This window comes from Hylobates moloch, unplaced genomic scaffold (genome assembly GCF_009828535.3).
Source record: "Hylobates moloch isolate HMO894 unplaced genomic scaffold, HMol_V3 SCAFFOLD_16, whole genome shotgun sequence".
Taxonomy (NCBI): Eukaryota; Metazoa; Chordata; class Mammalia; order Primates; family Hylobatidae; genus Hylobates; species Hylobates moloch.
Genome location: NW_026652291.1, coordinates 83,115,544 through 83,136,776, shown reverse-complemented (window position 1 = coordinate 83,136,776; position 21,233 = coordinate 83,115,544). Strand labels below are relative to the sequence as shown.

The 21,233-nt window shown below is 36.0% G+C and overlaps 1 protein-coding gene across 2 annotated transcripts in view; it reads left to right on the top strand.

Moving 5' to 3' along the window:
• Positions 1–21,233, top strand: part of MDGA2 (MAM domain containing glycosylphosphatidylinositol anchor 2) — an 836,747-nt gene that overhangs the window by 574,242 nt on the left and 241,272 nt on the right. For both annotated transcript variants that reach the window (XM_032179359.2, XM_032179361.2), the window contains exon 6: positions 15,633–15,902. In XM_032179359.2, coding sequence (XP_032035250.1) covers positions 15,633–15,902 — 270 coding nt within the window. The remainder of the gene's footprint in view (positions 1–15,632; positions 15,903–21,233) is intronic.

The following is a 21,233-nucleotide window of genomic DNA, read 5'->3' as shown; positions in this document are numbered from 1 at the left end:
CAGGTCTTATATTTAAGCCTTTAGTCCATTTTGAGTTGCTTTTGGTGTATCGTATAAGTTAGGGATCTGATTTAAATTTTTTTTGCACATGGATTTCCACTATTTCCAACACTTCTTGTCTTTGTCTGGGAGACTCTCTTTTCCCCATTGTGTTTTCTTAACCCGCTTGTCAAACATATATTTGTGGATTGGTTTCTGGGCTCTCTATTCTGCTCCATTTGTCTATTTGTCCGTCTTTATGCCAGCGCTCTACTGTTTTGATTACTATAGCTTTGTAATACAATTTGAAAGCAGCTAGTGTGCCACCTCCTGCTTTGTTCTCCATCCTCAAGACTGATTTGGCTATTTGTGGTTTTTGTGGTTCCATATGAATTTTAGAATTTTTTTCTATTTCTGTAAAAAATACCATTGGAATATTAAACAAGATTGCATTGAATCTGTAGATCACTTTGGGCAGTATGGACATTTTAACAATATTAAGTCTTCCAATCCATAAAATGTGAGTCTTTTCATTTGTTTGTGTCCTGTTTCACCTCCTTCACCAATGTTTTGTAGTTTTTAGTATATGAGCCTTTTGCTTCTGTAGTTAAGCTTATTCCCAGGTATTTTATTTTTTTGGTGTTATTGTAAATGTGATGGTTTTTCAAATTTTCTTTTTAGATAATTTGTTGTTAATAGTACAAACAGGACTGGTTTTTGTACATTTATTTTGTATCCTGCAATTTTCCTGAAGTATTTTTTCATAGAGTTTTTAGGGCTTACTATAAATAAGATCATATGTTCTGCAGACGGGGACAGTTTCACTAGTTCCTTTCCAGTTTTAATGCCTCCTATTCTTTTTTCTTGCCAAATTACTCTGGCTGGGACTAACAGTACTGTGTTGAAAAGAAGTGGTGAAAGCAGGCATCCTTTCCATATTCCAGACCTTATAGGAAAACCTTTTTGATTTTCACACTGAATATGATATTATCTGTGGGAATTACATATAGGCTTTTATTAATTTAAGGTAATTTCCTACCATTCCTAGTTTGTTGAGAGAGTTATCATGAAAGGGTGCTGAATTTTGACTAATGCTTTTTCTACATCTATTAAGATAGTCACGTGATTTTTATCCTTTATTCTATTAATGTAGCATATCATATTAATTGATTTTCTTATGTTGAGTGATACAATTCTTTTTAACAAATTATGCTCTGAATCTTTTTCTTTCTCTTTTTCCCCTCTTTGTTATGTAGAAGGCATATCAATAAAAACATAGAAATAAAAAAAAACTTGATATATCTGTGCCTGAAAAGCAAATATCTCACACAAACTTTTAAGACAAAATCTATATATTTCTCGGGGTTCTTAGGGAAGGCCTTAATTTATTGAGGCACCTCTGCCTTCTAGAATTAGTCTCCTCATCCAGACATCTTCAGTGCACACATATGCATTAGAGGGTAGAGCAGCAATCCCAGACATGAGCTAGTAATGAGTATGTGGTAAGATTTGAGGTATACATGACACAGTACTTGTCTGAGTTGTAACCCAACTCAGGCAATCAAGATATTATATTCTTAATGTATTTTATAAAATTACTTCTGGAATTAAAAGTAATTGACAGTTGTAATGCTTGAATGTGTTAAGTATGAATTTACATATAATTTGAATGCTTTTATTTTATCTGCCCTTTAGTCCAGAGTATATTCAGCAAAATGTCGATCACTTTTGTCCTTTTGTCCACTTCTTATATTTTATAGCATACCCTAAAAGCATAAACAAAAATTTTCTTCCATTTTGTAGGTTGGCTTGGATGATAGGTATTTTTTTTTTTTGGCTATGCAGAAGCTCTTTAGATTAATTAGCTCCCATTTGTCAATTTTTGCTTTTGTTGCAATTGCTTTTGACGTTTTTGTCATGAGATCTTTGCCCATGCCTATGTTCCAAAAGGTATTGCCTAGATTTTCTTCTAGGGTTTTTGTAGTTTGGGGTTTTACATATAAGTCTTTAGTCCATCTCGAGTTGATTTTTGTATAAGGTGTAAGGAAGGGGTCTAGTTTCAATTTTCTGCATATGGCTAGCCCATTCTCCTAGCGCTATATATTACATAGGGAATCCTTTCCCCATTGCTTGTTTTTGTCAGGTTTGTCGAAGATCAGATGGTTGTAGATGTGCAGTTTTATTTCAGAAATGCCTATTCTGTTCCATTGGTCGATGTGTCTGTTTTGTACCAGTACCCTGCTGTTTTGGTTACTGTAACCTTGTAGTATAGTTTGAAGTTGGTAGTGTGATGCCTCCAGATTTGTTCTTTTTTCCTTAGTATTGTCTTGGCTATATGGGCTCTTTCTGGGTTCCATATAAATTTAGTAGTTTTTTCCTAATTCTGGGAGGAATGTCAATGGTAGTTTAATTAGAATAGCACTGAATGTATAAATTATATTAGGCAGGATGACCATTTCCACAATATTGATTCTTCATATCCATGAACGTGGAATGTTCTTCCATTTGTTTATGTCCTCTTTGATTTCCTTGGACAGTGGTTTGTAGTTCTCCTTGAAGAGGTTAACTTCCCTTGTTAGTTGTATTCCTTTGGTATTTTATTCCTTGGTATTTTATTCTCTTTGTAGCAATTGTGAATGGGAGTTCACTCATGATTTGGCTCTCTGCTTGTCTACTGTTTCTGTGTAGGAATGCTTGTGATTTTTGCACATTGATTTTGTATCCTGAAACTTTGCTGAAGTTGCTTATCAGCTTAAGAAGCATTAGGGGTGAGATGATGGGGTTTTCTAGATATAGGATCATGTCATCTCCAAATAGATACAGTTTGACTTCCTCTCTTTCTATTAGGATACGCTTTATTTCTTTCTCTTGCCTGATTTCCCTGGCCAGAACTTCCAGTACTATGTAGATTAGGATTGGTGAGAGATGGCATTCTTGTCTTGTGCCGATTTTCAAGGGGAATGCTTCCAGCTTTTGCCCATTCAGTGTGATAATGGCTGTGAGGTTTTCATAAGTGGCTCTTACTATTTTGAGGTGTGTTCTACCAATACCTAGTTTATTGAGCATTTTTAACATGAAGGGATGTTGAGTTTTATCAAAACCCTTTTCGGTGTCTATTGAGATAATCAATTGGTTTTTGTCCTTAGTTCTGTTTATGTGATGAATTACGTTTATTGATTTGTGTATGTTGAACCAGCCTTGCAAGTTGAAGCTGACTTGATCGTGGTGGATAAGCTTTTTGATGTGCTGCTGGATTCAGTTTGCCAGTATTTTATTGAGGATATTCACATGGATGTTCATCAGAGATATTGGCCTGCAGTTTCCTTTTTTTATTGTATCTCCGCCAGGTTTTGGTACTAGGATCATGCTGGCCTCATAAAGTGAAGTAGGGAGGAGTCCCTCCTTCTCTATTGTTTGGAATAGTTTCAGTAAATCCATCTGGTCGTGGGCCTATTTTATTTTTGTTGGTAGGCTATTTATTACTGCCTCAATTTCAGGCCTTGTTATTGGTCTACTCAGGGGTTCAACTTGGGAGGGTGCGTGTGTCTAAGAATTTATTAATTTCTTCTAGATTTTCTAGTGTATTTGAATGCAGGTGTTTATAGTATTCTCTGATGGTTGTTTGTATTTCTGTGGGGTCAGTGGATATCCAGAATCTACAATGAACTGAAACAAATTTATAAGAGAAAAACATCCCCATTAAAAAGTTAGCAAAGGACATGAACAGACACTTCTCAAAAGAAGATACTTATGCAGCCAAAAAGCATATGAAAAAAACTCAACATCACTGATTACTAGAGAAATGCAAATCAAAACCACAATGAGATACCACCTCATTGCCAGTCAGAATGATGATTATTAAAAAGTCAAGAAACAACCGATGCTGGTGAGGCTGTGAAGAAATAGGAATGTTTTTACACTGTTGGTGGGAATGTAAATTAGTTCAACCATTGTGGAAAGACAATGTTGTGATTCCTCAAAGACGTAGAACCAGAAATACCATTTGACTCAGCAATCCCATTACTGGGTATATACCCAAAGGAATATAAATCATTCTATTATAAAGATATATGCACACAAATGTAGCACTGTTTACAGTAGCAAAGGCATGGAATCAACCCAAATGCCCAGCAGTGATAGACTGGATAAAGCAAATGCGGTACATGTATATACCGTGGAATACTATGCAGCCATAAAAAGGAACGAGATGTTCTTTGCGGGGACATGGATGGAGTTTAAAGCCATTATATTCAGCAAACTAATGAGGAACAGAAAACCAAACACTGCATGTTCTTACTTCTAAGTGGGAGCTGAACAATAAGGACCCATGGACACAGGGAGGAGAACAACACTCACTAGAGCCTGTCTTGAGGGGTAGGGGGAGGGAGAGCATCACGATAAATAGCTAATGAGTGCCAGGCTTAACACCTAGGTGATGGGTTTGTAGGTGCAGAAAACCGCCATGGCAGACGTTTACCTATGTAACAAAGCTGCATGTCCTGCACATGTATCCCAGAACTTAAAATAATATATTTTTTAAAAAAGCATAAGCAAAAAATTTTCTTATTCTGTCTCCCTTTTTCTCCTCACTCTTTCTCTTCTCTCCCCATTTCTTTTATCTTTCTTTCCTCCCCTGCTTTTTTTTAGTGTTGAATGAACTTTGCCATTGTTCTGCATTCCAGGTGCCTCATCTCAGTCCTTTCAACTTAGCCGATTCATTGTTCATATTACAGGTCCGTGATACAGAGTTAGCCTGGGCAGAAAGTAAGAGCATGAGCTCTGCAGTCAGACAATCTACATCCTTGTCAGGCTCTTCCTCGGAGAACTATGTAATTTTTGTGTCTCAAAATCTTCATCTTACTACTAACATCTAGCTGCTGAAGTGTATTACCTCTTATCTTTCTTAATCTGGCATTTTGGGGTGATAGTTGAAACATATGGAAGGTAGGTTAATATTGTTCTTTGTGACCCCATTTACTGTTCTATAGTAGATCGTTGTTTCTTTCACTCTTTTCTTGCTGGCAGATTACCAGCTGCTGCTGTTGCTCTCCATTTTCATGCCTCAAGAAGTCTTTCCATTTTAAATTTCTCCTCGTTACCCTTAGATTCTGAGAATTTAAATCACTGAGCCAATTAAAAAGTTTTGTATGTGTGAGATGTGAACACATCCAGAACAATGGCTTAAGAACCTCTTCCACGGACACTTCAGGATTTAGGCTTTGTAATTATGACTTACGTGGTTCACAAATCCTTTTCAACTTCTATTTTGGATGGTGAATATTTCTGCAATTCTGACTAGCAAATCAAGTTTGTTTTTACTCAATCCAATTTTTTCATAATATACTAGATGGCATCACTGCTATTCCTTCTTTCTGTTAGGGAGGCAGCACTGATTCTTCTCTTGGCCTAAATATCATCAAATATTCCCTCAAACTTGGAAATCATGAACTTTGTTTATTTTGCATTGGAGTTTACCTACAGCCTTTTACATTTATCTTAAGCCAGATTCCCTAGAATAGAATCCCAGCTTCACCTTTCACTAGCTGTGTGACTTAGGGGTTATCAAAAGTGTTTCTAAATGGTTTCTCAGTTTGGTAAAAATTAAAATAAAGTAATAATAGTACCTATCTCCTATAATTAAATGAGTTAGTATATGCAAAGCTTTTGGAGAATGTCTAGGACTTTTTAAGGGCTACAATTGTATCCTTTTAATTACAAACTCCACAAGGGCAGGATTTTGGCCTGTTTTTTTTCTAACATCTCCAATGCCTGGTATGCAATTGGTACTTAATAAATCTATGTTGAATTAGCATTTTTTCTTAAAATAGAACATACGTACATCTCTAAATTTACAATGCGTTTATTTGGTAGTAATTGTTGGCCTAGCTAATTAAGCTCCTGATGTGATTTTTAATGTTTGCTATATCACGGAACCAATGTGGACATTTGAGTAGCCAAACATAGATATATCATAGATTAAGAGGCTACATGCACAGATGTTTTCCTAATCGTGATAAAAACTTGCTCTAAGCAATTCTTTAGAAATTATGTAACAGAATTTTCGGCTGGGCGCGGTGGCTCACGCTTGTAATCCCAGCACTTTGGGAGGCCGAGGCGGGTGGGTCACGAGGTCAGGAGATCGAGACCACGGTGAAACCCCGTCTCTACTAAAAATACAAAAAATCAGCCGGGCGTGGTGGCGGGCGCCTGTAGTCCCAGCTCCTCGGAGAGGCTGAGGCAGGAGAATGGCGTGAACCCGGGAGGGGGAGCCTGCAGTGAGCCGAGATTGTGCCACTGCACTCCAGCCTGGGCGACAGAGCGAGACTCCGTCTCAAAAAAAAAAAAAAAAAAGAAAGAAATTATGTAACAGCATTTTCTCACTTTTTAGAAGAGCGAACAGAGGCCCAGCAGAGTTAAATTTATTCAACATTATTCTTTAAGATTGGCTGTAAATAAATGTTAGCCAAAATTTCTATAAAGTAATGTTACAGAGTCATAAAGGTGTTCAAAATATTACACTGTGATAAAGTGTCCCCAGAATGGATTATGAAAAAGAAAATTAATCTTTTTCAGACAAAATCTTTTTCCCAGTAGGAGAGTACCTTTCCATATGGTACAAAATGAAAAAGTAAAAACTATAGCTATGAGATCAACACCAGATGGTCTTAGAGGTGATGTCTTTATCTCTTCTGCTGTTGCTATTTCACACTCAGAAAAGAGCTTTAAATCTTGACTAATTTGCTAAATCCCCATTAAAGTATATACCTACTAGCCCTTTTGTGAAAAAAGCCACGTAGCCTTTATTTCGGTTTCAGAGTCAATATTCGGCTGAGTTACACGGTTTATTAAAAATAATGTTCAATGGTATAAATGAAGAAATAAGTACAAAGGAGTGCAAACAATACCCTGTATTTTTTTTTTTTTTGTGAGTGGTGCGTTACATTTTGATAGATAAATGCTTTGCCATCTCCTTGTTAGTAATATAAAACATAGGTAAGTTTAAATGGGTAGAACAATGAAAGAACTTGCACGTTGTCATAACTAGAATTTGTCAATAAATGGCTCATGAAATTCTTATCATCTGTCACACTATTTCACAGTGTTTGTAGGTTTTTTTGATTATTTTGTTTTATTTTCTTTAGTTTTTGAAACAAAGTCTTGCTATCTCCCTAGGCTGGAGTGCAGTGGCACAATCTCGGCTCACTGCAGCCTCCATCTCCCGGCTCCTAACAATTCTCGTGCCTTATCCTCCGAAGTAGCTGGGACTACAGGTCTGTGCCACCACACCTGGCTAATTTTTGTATTTTTCGTAGAGGCATATTTTTGCCATGTTGGCCAGGTTGGTCTTGAACTCCTGACCTCAAGTGTTACTCCTGCCTCGGCCTCCCAAAGTGTGGGATTACAAGTATAAGCCATCATGCCTGGCCTTTTGATCATTTTAAATTAAGTTTGATGAATACTCAGAGCTTAGGTGGAGTTTTGGTTTAATAATTTTTAAATTCAACTTTCTTTTATTCAGTAAAACTTTATTGAGCACCTATTCTTTGTCAGATATTCTTCTGATGTCCTACTCCTAAATATCTCACAGTGAAAGTATAGGGGCAAATGTTCTAATGAGGGGGTGTTATAAAGAGCTATTCTCACACAAAGAAAGAAGCAACTAAGTTGGTCTGGACAAAAGTTGGAAATTTTGGTGAAGAATTGTTATTGTTATTCGAGCATGATAAATTGCCTGATGACTGGTTTAATGCGTGGAGAAGCACTGGAAGAGAATTCCAGGCAGAAGAAATAGAAAGTTCATGCTTTGCTGATCTTGTGGTGAAAGTGTCTTTACAATCTAGTACTGTGCTTAAAATTCTGGTGTTTTCCATTAATAACAGGACAATTTTATGTTATTTGTTAATACTTCAGTTGGAAATGCTTAGCTTGGATTTTTCTCTCTGTGGGAGATGACCCTCTGGGATTCTGCAGCAAGTGAATGCCCAGCTTCCTGTAAACTTGAATGAGACCAAGTTTGCCAGGACCTCACCTGTTGGAAAGAACAGTAAAGGATTGTTAATCAAGGGAAGGAGATATGTGTAGTGCCAATTTTTTTCTTCACCATACGTTGTCAGTGTTTATAAAGACCTTCCAAGCTGCTAGGTGTCAGTACCCCAACTATTGGTATAGCTTATACACGGGGATCATCTTTTTTGCTTCATTGACTTTTGCTCACCTTAGAACACAAGTTCTGTTTCTCTAGCTTTTCTATTTATATTGTTCAGTGATTAGATTCCAGCATAAGTGTCGCTTACTGTATTTTGTGAAGTCTTAGTTTACTGAAGAATGTAGCTTTTGGCAGTTTTCTTTGCTCACTGTGCTCTGATGACAGAAACATCCCAGTCAAGCATGATACATGCATCTGACTTCAGAGAACAGGCAGGTGAAGTAAACATACAAAGTCAGTTAAGACAAGGAGAATCATGTGGAGTGTGCTGTTTCTCTTCTTGTTAAGTTGTAAGTTTCTGACTGCAGGGATTCTTTGACTCTTTTGTTCGCTGATACATCACAGCTTACTCTCACACGGCCTGATACATAGTAGATGCTGTAGAAATACTTACGAATGAATGGATAGGGAACATATTGTACTAGGGAGAACAAGCAATGCCCAAAGGCATTCATTCACTGATAATAACAACGACAACAGACACTGTGCCAGGCAAACGAAACCCATCTAGGGAATCTCTCATTTAGGACCCATGGTCATATGAATCACATCTCTTCCTAAAAGTTACGCAATTTTCCGAAAAGGAACAGTTATTCTGCCTTCCCAATCATTTCCATAAATGTCTGTCCTGTGAATATTAAAGTAATGAGAAATGCATGTTGGCGTCAATATTTGTAGCAAAAGTTTACTCCTACGTTAAAAACTTTATGAATACAATTTCAGATATCGTTATTTCCTAGAGCACCATTGTAAATAGAATTTCCCAGCGTGATACCAATCTTGGGCTTCATGAGAATCAATCAATATGTGAATGATAGTATTTGAATAATAACCCCACATAAATCGGTAGATTATTTTGAGTTTTCATATCAACTTCTAATATGTTATCTCATCTTTATTTTGTGAAATATTCACTGCTACTTATATTTCAATGAAATACATGTTGAAAATGAATTTCAGTGAAATATATGAAAATACAGTGATATCTTCATTGCAGTGAAGTGACTAGTTCTTCCAAGAGAAATATTTTTCTATTCCTTGAATCTGTAAGCACAGTTCAAGCATGTTTCTCTACGTACAAGCTGGATTTAGTTTCCTTAGCATATGTATATGTTCTATGGTTTAAATAATGTAGAGTCACGAACAGAAGGAGAAACTTAATTGTGTATTTTTACCTCGTCTCTCTTAGATTCATACTGTACTCTCATTATTTCATTTTTCACCCATATCTTGATGGATAATGGTGCTTTCACTTACCACCTACCCCTTCCTTGTTCTTTCTTTACTCTTTTCACGTTGTCTCCATGTAGCCACTCGTTGATCACTGGATTTACATGGAAACAAAGTCATAGCACACACACAGTGGGTGTCTTGCCTTTGCTCTTGTCCTGGCCTGGAGGTCACTGCAGTTTCTTTGGACAGATTGCATATTTATTCTTCGATCTGAGAACTTTCACTGAATGCAGGAATGTGTTCTGCCAGAGCATGAGATGGGAAAGTTAAGGCCCCGAGGATAATTCCCGATTAATGAGGGATAGGAGTTGATGGATAAGTACCTGAGCCAGGCTCCTTGTTCTTTAGATAGAGAGCTTTGAGATGCCCTTGACTTGGTCTCTCAGAGGGTTCCTAGCAGCAGGGAGCCAGGTTTCCCACAGTGATAACCTGCTCATTAGTGCCCCTTTACTGACTTTTCTTCCTTCCTTGTTTTGCCCTTTTCTGCTTCTTCAGTATGTTTCCTATGATCCCAGCCCAAATGAACTGCTGTGCCAGGACCTGCTTTTAAGGGGATTCAAACTAAGCAGATATTTCCTACCTGAGCATTTTAAAATTGGAGTTTATTTTGTTTGTTTGTTTGTTTATTTATTTATTTATTTATTTATTTATTTATTTATTTATTTAGTGTGTGTGTGTTTGTGTGTGTCTGTGTGTTTCTCCTTCCTCACAGTCTTCTCTGTGAATTAGGTTACTTTATAATACTCAGATTATTTCCATTCAAAAAAAAAAAGTCTTCAGCTTAAGTTAGAATATCTCTAATTCAAGGTAGCTGGCAGGTTTATACAGTTGTTAACTGCTTTATACTAAGTTGCTGAGAGTCTGGATGGAAAGCTGGGTTCCTTTTTCGTAATTAAATGCTCCAGATCTACAGAGAGGCAAAGTCTGTAAGAATGTAAAGATGATTAACACCGTATCTTTCAGATTTTAAAAAGGATGCTTATCTTCATGTTTACCTATTATGTTAGGTAGCGGCAAAAACAAAGCACCTAAGAAGTCAATGACTTCTGCTAAAATAGTATTTTCTTTCTACATAAGGTATTATTAGTTAACGCCAAATAAAATATTTGCATCACACACCCAGAAGACGTCATGAGGAACTGAATCACTACAATTTCTGGTGGGCATGAGCCCCAGTATACATACTTGGGTTTGAAAAATATATATCTGTCTCTACTATTTCATAATGCAGTATTATTTTTTCTTTCAAATCCCTATTCTGCCATAACCTTAGAAAACTTTATCAATTTGGAATTCCCACTTAATTTAAATTCTAGGAGATGCTGTTGTGCGAAGGCCTGGAGCATGAGATCTGAACCTTTGACAGGCATAGATTTCCTGAGACTTCTGTCATTCCTATTGTTTTGGCACTTTTTAGTGCTAGCTGATCTCTCTGCTCCCTCCATTCCACCACTGTGGGACTCGGTGCTGTTTTCCTGGAACATGGAGTCTTTTCCATGAGACGACTATGTCCTTGTCTATATAGGCAGCCACACTCAGTGACCTCAAATAGGGAGGGACAAACTGGTCTCCTATGACCTTGAGTATCCAAATGTTTGGGATTTGGTGTAGGGGTCAAGTGGCCAGTTATTCCTCTCTCGGACCCACTGAAGTGTCTGTTGCTCAGTCCGAGAAAACTTTGTTTGCCAGGAGAAGAGGTGCTTATGGGGACATAGGAAGAATTCCTTTTTCTCAAAGATATTTTCTAAAATATACTTTCTGTGTTGCAGTTATTGAAATTCTATTAAGAGTTTATGATTTTGGAAAATAGAAACCACAGACTTTTTGTTCCCCTTTCCCTTCCTTTCTTTCTCTTTCTTTCTCTCTTCTCTTATTTTCTTGTCATTCGAATTCGCTATGCCTCTCCAGGACCAATTCTTTCTATCTGTCTGTCTGTCTGTCTGTCTGTCTGTCTATCGTCCCTCCATTCATCAAGTATTCCCACTGCAGAGCACGTCAAGCATGCTAGAACACTGGCGTACTCATCTTGATGAGGAGCCTCAAATCTCTGTGGCAATGTCTATCATGACCTGTGCCTTCCATTATTACATGTTGGAAGACTACCAGCCTCCTATTCTGACTGGCACCATAGTCATTTTTAAGCACTGCATGCATAGAGAATATTTACAGCTGGTGGTGTAGTTGGAATTATTTTAATGTAATTGGAGCCATGATTTGACACAAACTATAAAACATTTAAAATAATCTATAATTTAGAATATAAATGCTCTGCTTAATCGGAAAGATTCCCTCTTTTTTACTTTATGTATTTCACGTTTTTCATTTTTCATTTTGGTTTGTTGAAGATCTCAAATATTTCATACTGTCTCATCCAGTGTTTCCTTATCCCATTTCAGTTTTCATGTTTAATTTTTTATTACTTAACAATGAGAATAAACTAATAATCTATGTCACGTGTTGCCGTGATGAATCAATGGACATTTAGATTCTGTAACTGTTTTAGAACAGTGCACTTTTTTCATGGTAATAAGGGAATTTATGACCTCTATGACCTTCCATGTTTATCCTTATATAGTAATGAGATAATTCAATTAACACATGCTGTAGACGTATGCTAAACACGTACATGTGGCCACGTACACGATTTAGTAAAATGAACTTTATCTTTCTTCATGTCTTATATACCCACATAAGTGCAGAAGAAGAAGCTTGTAATGGATAGACTGAGGGTGGTTGGGCAGTTTTAGGACATTGTGAAAAAATATCACTTACCTACACAAGTGCTAACATAGATATAGTACCTTTTGCCTATGAGCTTTTAAAGGTCCTGGGAAAATGCTGAATCTTGAAAAACAATAGTTTCAATTTCCAAATAAAAATATAAAACGATATTAATAATTATTTATTTGAAATGTAGAGATATATTTAAATCTGTTTTATATATATGGTATAGGACTTTCAAAAGTCAAAATGGCCAAGATGTTTCTGTGGTATGCAGTCAGAATAACTGTGTTCTATAGTGACCACATATTTTATAGTAGTTACTCACTTATTCATTTTCCCATTTACTGCCTCGTGTTACTCATATTTATTAAGCACCCACTAAGTTCCAAGCACTGGACCAGGCTGTGAGGGTAAATAAATGACAAAAGAAAACACTTTGTGCATCCTTCGTACTAGCTATTATTCAAAGGGCTTTAGATTGTGCATGTTAAATTATCTAAATACTTCAAGATAGTTACAGTTATTTTCCCCCATTTCAACAATGGGAAATTGAGGCCCTCAACTGAAGACAAAGAACTTGCTCAAGTTCACACAGGTATTAAATGGCAGAGTCAAGACTTGAACCCAGGTACCTTACTCTGGAATTTGTACTCTTACCACTTAACTATCACATTGTATAATACTTCAGAGAATGCAATCATGGCACTTTTCATCTGGCTGAAGAGTCATAGTGGTAGCCTGGCTAATATACAAGGTAATATGAAGAAAAAATTGGCAGGGGTAGCTATGTAAACCTATAAGAAGAGAATGACTAGCCTATAATGTTCTGTGTTACTGTTTGTATACCCCCAAATTAGCAAATGATTCATCCAATATGAAATATTTTCCTTAAAGTATTTTAATGGACAGAAATATTTTTATGTTTTTCCTATATCAGTTTTTACTCAACAACATGATTTACACTTAAGCTTGATAAATCCTAATGTCTGCGGTTCTGAAGCAAAGCCTTATAGTTTTAAAAAGCTGATATTTATGAGATAAAAAGTAAAATACTAGAACAAAATGACAGTGATTTCAACTTTTTTCTCTTTTTTGAAATTTAAAGCTAGCAAATTTTGGTATTAAAATTTATACAAAATTTTCTTTTTTTTTTTGAGACGGAGTCTTGCTCTGTTGCCCAGGCTGGAGTGCAGTGGCGCCATCTCGGCTCACTGCAAGCTCCGCCTCCCGGGTTCACGCCATTCTCCTGCCTCAGCCTCTCCGAGTAGCTGGGACTACAGGCACCCACCACCACGCCCGGCTAATTTTTTGTATTTTTAGTAGAGACGGGGTTTGACCGTGTTAGCCAGGATGGTCTCAATCTCCTGACCTCGTGATCCGCCCGCCTCGGCCTCCCAAAGTGCTGGGATTACAAGCGTGAGCCACCGCGCCCGGCCTACAAATATTTTTAAAGTCTTGAAATTCTTAGCTGTTTTGTGGTCTATCTGGGCTATTTTTAATTTCAGGTATAATCAGATAAAATAAGTGCCACCATCAATAAAACTAACTTGAGCAATACTGTGTTTCCAAGTCAAATTTGGAAGAAAACATTTTTAATAATGTTGTGAAGGTAGTTGTAAAATGTATTATAGTTAGAACAGTGATCTTGTTATATATGCATTATTTTTTGAGCTTTGAAAGTATCTTAAGCTTTTGGTCGTTAAATAATATCTAATAGAAAACAACTCATCCTACGCAAATCAATTTCAGGGGCAAATATTCCTTGACTTAATGTCACCATTGGGTATGTCCACAGTCCAAATACATGCTGTTAATGACCTTTAGGCCTTGGGCCTTTTAATTTGACTAAAATGTGATGTAAAAGAAATTAATCTTTGTTAATATGATATAAATGTGGAGATGTCTATAATTATATTTTAATCAAATACTTTTATATGATTATGCTATTTACCTTAAGTCAGGCTATAAAGATTTTCTTTACCTCTTCGTGATGATATATTACTAATTAAGTATAATATCTATTTCCGGAATATTTAATTAGTACTGTCCTCCATCATTTTATCATTAAATAACTCTTTGAGACTTTTTTTCACCAAAATATGGCAAGTTTTGCATACTTTTTTTCATGATGTGCATTTCCCAACAGATTTTCAATCATAAATATTTATAATTTCATGTTAACTCTTCAGAAGGGCTAATAGTATGACATTTTAAAAATTCCCATATTATTTAAAGTGATGTTAGAAGACTCAACATGAACCATTGATGTTTAAAAAGGTCATAGAGGCACTTCATGTCTTTCCCATAGAACTGTAATGTGGAATTATTTTCTTGCCTTTTCTGGCTTTTTGTTTTTCAAACAAGGCAGACAATTTTGAACTTCACAAGTAGTCTAGCTTTTATTCTGAGTAAAATACTCCTCAACTCTAAGCTGAAGTTAATATATTAAAAAAACACACAGTACAATTGAACAGTTTAAATATTTCTGATGTAGATTGATTTCATACAATACAGCTGTAACTTTGACAAAATATTTCTGAATGTGTGACTTGAAATGTCATTATAATGTATTTCCCCTGCTTTTATATAGGGATGCATTATTTAGGCTAGCACGGCAGTGTAAGCAGAAAAAAAAAGTGTTATATGTGAATAAAGTTTTTGTACAGTTTCTATTTGGAGTGTTTGATGAAAAGGCTGCACACAGCTTTTTGTACTGAATGAGTGTTTATCTTTGTATTTTTTAACCTAAAAGCTTACAAAAGGCTTGTTTTCAGTAAGGGATTGTTATAACCCAAACAGTAGTGGCGAGCATGGTTTGGTGGCTGTTTGAGCTCTCGAATGTTTGTTTCTAAGTTTTAAAGCAATGTTTATAGGAGCTCACTGCCTAGACCTTTGCGAGTGAAGAGGTTAGAGATGAAGTATGGACACTGCATTAGAATTAGGTGATTTTGTTTTTTTCTTTCGAGAACAAAAATCAGGCTCACCGAATGGTAAAAGCCTGGGTGATCTATGACTTTATCTGTCACTTGATTGTATTCAGATTGCAAAAATTTATCATTTCATCTCAGAATGATCCAAAAAATAAATAACCATCTTCACCATGAAAATACAAGGACTGAATATCTGCAGTATCTGTACTGGGAATGACAAAAACAGAAGATGGTTGTCAGCATTAAAAAAGAAGGGATATTTTGTTTTAAAACCTTAATCACGCTTATTATTCCAGTTTCAGAACAATAATACAGGAAACATAAATTTTATTTCCCCTTTCTATGTGTAAGATTCGTAATACAGTTCTACATGTTCGTACCATTTAATTAAAATATGAAACCATTAAATCTTGCTTAAATTTGAGTAATATGGTATGATTTTGGCAAAAGAGGACTATATTTCGTTTTAATTTTGTGAATGAACCAATATATTGCATGCTGTTGAATTCTAGTTGTAGCATATCTAAACAGGTGCATGTTCTTCTGTTTATGTCTTTCAGCATCACCGTCAGTTAAACTCTTGGTGGATGACCCTACAGTTGTAAATCCTGGAGAGGCCATAACGTTAGTGTGTGTTACGACAGGAGGAGAGCCTGCACCTTCTCTCACCTGGGTCAGGTCCTCTGGGACTCTGCCTGAAAAGACTGTTTTGAATGGAGGAACCTTGACCATACCTGCCATCACCTCAGATGATGCTGGTACTTACAGCTGCATTGCCAATAATAACGTGGGGAACCCTGCAAAAAAGTCCACCAACATCATTGTGAGAGGTAAGTCTGCTGAGAGAATGTTACAGCATAGATTCCTAGGTTAGGCTCTCAGAAAGCAAATAATGGTTGATATAAAATTACCTCCTCAAATATTGCATATATCTATAAAATACAGAGAAAAATCATGTATAAATAATAACGGCGGGTAATTATAAGTGGAACTTAAACAGGTTAAAGATTAATAACAGTGCTTTATATATGCATTGAATAGCTTTCATAACATATTCTTAGTGATACCATCAAATGCTTTTTATAATACGTTGTTAGCTAAAAAAAGATTGAAAGAAAAAATGTGGCATACAGCATAAAACATTGACTGTGTAAAATATACACTGATTGTATAATAGTTTAGGAATTCAGTAAATTTATCAATTTAATAAACTTTTATTGAGCGCCTATTACAATCATGGCTTTAAATTGTGAGGTTATATAGAGATCTAGCAAACATTACCCTGTACTCAGGATTCCACTGTCAGATAGTGAAAATAATATATATCAATAGTCATATGATATGGTGTTCCAAAAGAATAAACAAAAGATATAGAAATTAAAAAATGTATAGCCACTTCTGGTTGAGTTATTAGGGAATATCTAATAACATTTATACTAGGTCTTATTGGTCGAGTAGTGTTTTGACAGATTGAAATTGAGAAAAGACAGAAAAGTCAGAGATAGAAGACGCGATGCTTATTTGAGGAACTGAAGCAAGATGTAAGTCACTAAGTCAAAGGTAGCAATGCTGTTCTAAGGTGGCCATTACCAGCTAGTATGCTGGCACCACTCAGGCATGTTTTCTCTCCATTTTGGAAGATGGAAAGAAGTTCTGAGGCAGATGTACAAAGAGACCATATACTTCTTCATATGTCACTTCACTGGGTATGGTCCTGGGTTGGAAGTGGAGGGTGGACGCTGAGGCCTCTGAAGTCAAAATGGACATCCATATGCCGAAGATGACCTTTTGAACATGCAAATGAAAATTGCTTATGATGGAAGCAAAACACAATCAGATGTATAGAGATAAACATTTGTGATTTTGTCAGTATAGATTGTGGTGGTTTTAGTTATCTGTTGTCATGCAAATTATTAGAAATATGCTATTTGACAAAGGTATACTCTATTCAAAACATTTCAAGGTACAGTGTAAATCAAAACATTATGGTAGTTTAACTGGCAGTATGTTTTATTTTTTTGATATATAAAATAATCGTACATGTTATAACATCTGCCACAAAATTGTATACCATACAATATTTATTAATTATAACATGTACGATTATTTTATATATCAAAACAAAATAAAACATACTGTCAGTTAAACTACCATAATGTCGTATGAGATAGAAGATTATTGAAAAAGCTATTCTAAATTGGTTTATACTTCGATTTTTTAAAAACATGTCATTTATTAGCCTACATAAAAAGGCCAATAAAAGCAAAATAAATAGATTATTCATAATACTTCACACTCAGAGCTCGACTTCTAAATTAGTTTTTCTTACAGGGTCATTGATGATCATGGTTTGCTATACGATATTGTTCTTGTGTCATTAAGAGCATTAATAATTCCAAATTATGGAGAAATACTGCCTCTGAGATTTTCTTTTAAGTCAGGTCATGATTACTAATAGCAACCATGGTAGACTATTGAATGTAGGAGGCATTCTGATCTCAGAATTGTTAAAATGTAAAAATAAAGATGGATTCTAGAATCAATGAAATGTGCTCTTTATTTCAATTGTTTAAAGAACTTGTACTGCACAACTACCATATGCTAAGGACTCAGCAAATGTAAGGAATGCATAAGTGTGACTGCAAAGATCAGTGACCAAACGTCTGCCCTCGAAGGAGTTTACAGTTCTTTATGGAATATAGAAATACAAAGGAATTGTATATGGAAATATATAGAAAACAAAGAATTCACAGTGGAAGTATCCAACTTTTATTTTTAAAATATTAGTATTGAGAAATTGGGCTCATTTTAAGCCTTGTGTCAGTGAGCAACCGGATTCTGTTCTCTCTCTACCCCATTTTCTTTAAAAAGAAATAGAAAAATTGTATTGTCATCGGTGTTTGTTTTATTTCTGTTTTTTGTTTGTTTGCTTTAAAAATACTTGCTTTTCTAAGTAGGCATAAAATAATCTACCAAATCTTGCTGTAATTATTAAAGTATTGAATTATGATGATTAAAGCGTTGAAGTATTAAAGTATAATGATTAAAGTGTAATATTAAAGTACTGTAACATCTATCCTTAAGTGCCATGGATACAATGCAGAATCTTTTGTTCCATTAGTTTACCAAGAACAGTAACTTGTTAGAGAAAAATGATGCATTGAAGTTAATTTTCATAATGGGATCATTTGCAACTGTATTACAACTGGCAAAATGTCCAGTATAAAATACCTGTGCTGCTTATATACCCTTTGTAAGGGACTAACCCAGTGAACAACAAACATATGCCTAGAGGATGATTCTCTCCTCTCTACCCTACCTAACACGTTTCACCGGTATCCTTACAAAAGAAAGTTTCCAACTTTGACATGAAAGACCTGAAATAAAGCCTTAAAAATGTATTTCTTCAATCTTAGGATTTCTTTTTATGCCTTTAATTTGTCTGATGTGTACATTTGCATAATCATATTGCCAGTAGGACTTAGCAGTGGCATTCGCATAATTCATCATATCAAGTTTTTATATAATCTTACTGAATATAGAAGTAGCCTTGGTTTTAAAGGTTCCTAGATTAAACTGTGGGGAGAAAAACCACTACAATAATATGAGGCATCTGATTTGTGGTCCACAGAAGTCAAGAAATACAGTTAAGGAAAACAGTTTTCTTTTTATTACATCAAAGAAATTATTTTCAAGCCTTCTGAATGTGTAGACCTCTGTGAGTCTTAGATTAATTGTGTCGTGTATACTGTAGATATAGAAATCTAGGTTTATCTCCTCTCATTCTTCTCTGTAATTAAATCAGGATCCATGGACCAGGTTTCTGAGTGAGCACAAAGATATTTTGTGCGTGGAATTCCCATCCTCATTTGAGAATGTCCATGCACAGAATAAGAGTGTAGAGTGCTGACAGAAATAAAATTCAAGAAACATTTCCAAATTCTTTATTCTACGTTTTTAAAAAAAGAGAATAGTGTAAAGTAAATCACGGAGATAACACTCTATGTAGATAAGAAGTAGGAAACTGAATACAAATCTCACATGGTTTACTACTTTGGGAGAACATTTATTAATGTAGCATCAACGCCTTTTCTTATAGTTTTTTAAGAAATTGCAGTTACTGAGCTACATTTCTCATAAGTTAGGAGAGAAGCAGTTGCCTAATATACCTGAAGGGAATGTTACATTGATTTCCTAGCTACATGTTGTATGCCCTGAGCTCAATGCTTTCCAGACTCCTGTTAGATATGTCAGTTCCATGTAAAGGTCTCTGTTTTCATGATTCATTCTATTTAGAAATGCCTACATCTCTCTTCTGTCATGAATTACATCACTTTGTTGAACATGTATGGTTCAAAATATAAAGACATTACTGTATTTTAGTATATAGTGGCCTCTTTGAATGTTCTGTAGTATATTCAAATCACAAACCCACATTTAGTTCAGTGTTTTGGATGCATGGTCCAAAATAGTAATAACTCTAAGTCTGATTTAATGCAAAATTTTCTCCCCTCCCCAACTTGGGTCCACTTTGGGCTGGAGACCTGAAGTAAGAAAGGGAGATAGAGCACAGTTGACTTTTTTGTCTGTTACCTCTCCACCTACCTCTCCACTTAGCCCAATCCCAGCCTGATAGGTATGTTCTGACCACCCTAGCTCAGAGTGAGCTATGAAGATCTTCTCTATTTAAAGCTTTCCCAATTCCTTGGTGAAATGTTAATGGGCCCTTATAAAGTTTCTCTACCTAGGCGATATATACGTCTATGTAGATGAAAGAGGTGTCCAGTGATGGGCGTTTCCCTGAGTCCATGAATATGCCACGTTTCCTGAGCATCTTTTGCTGTGCCCCTACCCCCTTTCTGCTGACGGCTTCTCCCTTTTTCCTCTAAGCAGCCAACTAAACAGAGCCCAAGACATGGTCATGTCCCTTCCCTGTGAGACTCTCATCTGTCTGTTGGAAATGCTTACCAATAGACTATGAGAGCACATAAATTTCAGTGGACTACCTCTGTTCTCTTGCCACACAGGTTTTAGTTTCTTCAGATATGAGTCAGGCAACATTGGAGGGAAAATAATTCGAAGCTGACAGGTCCCATGGAAAGCTCCTCAGTAGGATTGAGATGAAACACACAGGTTCTGCTTTCTCCCCCTTGGGTTTGGAAGAAGTTGCATCTCACAGTTTTCTCTAAAGATATCCTTCTAATTAAATTTGGTTTCTTACTCTTCTTTTACCTTTAATTGTCTATAAAGTCTAAGAATCATCCAGGAAATGTCTGTTTTATCATCTAGTTTTACAAAAATGTAGAAGGATTAGAGGAATTTTCAAATTTTCTTACTGCATTCTTGAAGGTGATTTATCAGCCAGTCCTTCTGGTTCTATCTTCAAAATACACTTTTAATTGGATACTATCTTTCCATGTTCACTGCTACCACACATGTCCAAATCATCGGTGTATCACTCCTGGTTGATTAAAATAGTCTTTCTATTGTTATTCTTTCCACTGTAGCCCCTCTTTTAGAAATTCACCTGCTATATTAGATAAAGTAGCCTGGGCTAAGTTAATAAATATACCCATGCATGTAATTACTCAAAAGAACTTCAGATTTTGTTCATGAAAGAGTACAGAGTGTTTACTAGTTGATAATGCTGCTGAGTGTGCTTGTGTGTGTGTGGTGGAGGGGTTGTTCCACGTGGGCATTCAGGTATCAGGGCTGATCATGTCTCTGCCGTCTTCAGTCTGTGGCTGCTAAGGTTACTATGGATGTTGCCTCCATCCCTGTCATCGGCAAATGGGACGGAGCTTGAATGGGCACACATGGGAGATTTTTATGAGCAGATACACATTAGTTCCAGTCACAGTCTATTGAGTAGAACTCAGACACATGCCTATACCCAATGGCTTGAAGGCTGGAAAATTCTTACTGTACACTCAGAAATAATAAAAAAACTCATTATCCTGATCAAATTCCTCCCATGGCTTTTCATCTCACCCAAAATGAAATTCAAATTCCTCGTCATTTCATATGCCTCCCATTTTTTGTTGCTCTACTTTAGATGCATTGGTCTTTCTGCTTTGAATGTTAGTTTTCAAATACTACCCTCTGGTAAACACCTTCTCTGATTCCCCTATCTCAAAATTACATATCTCTAATTTCCATAC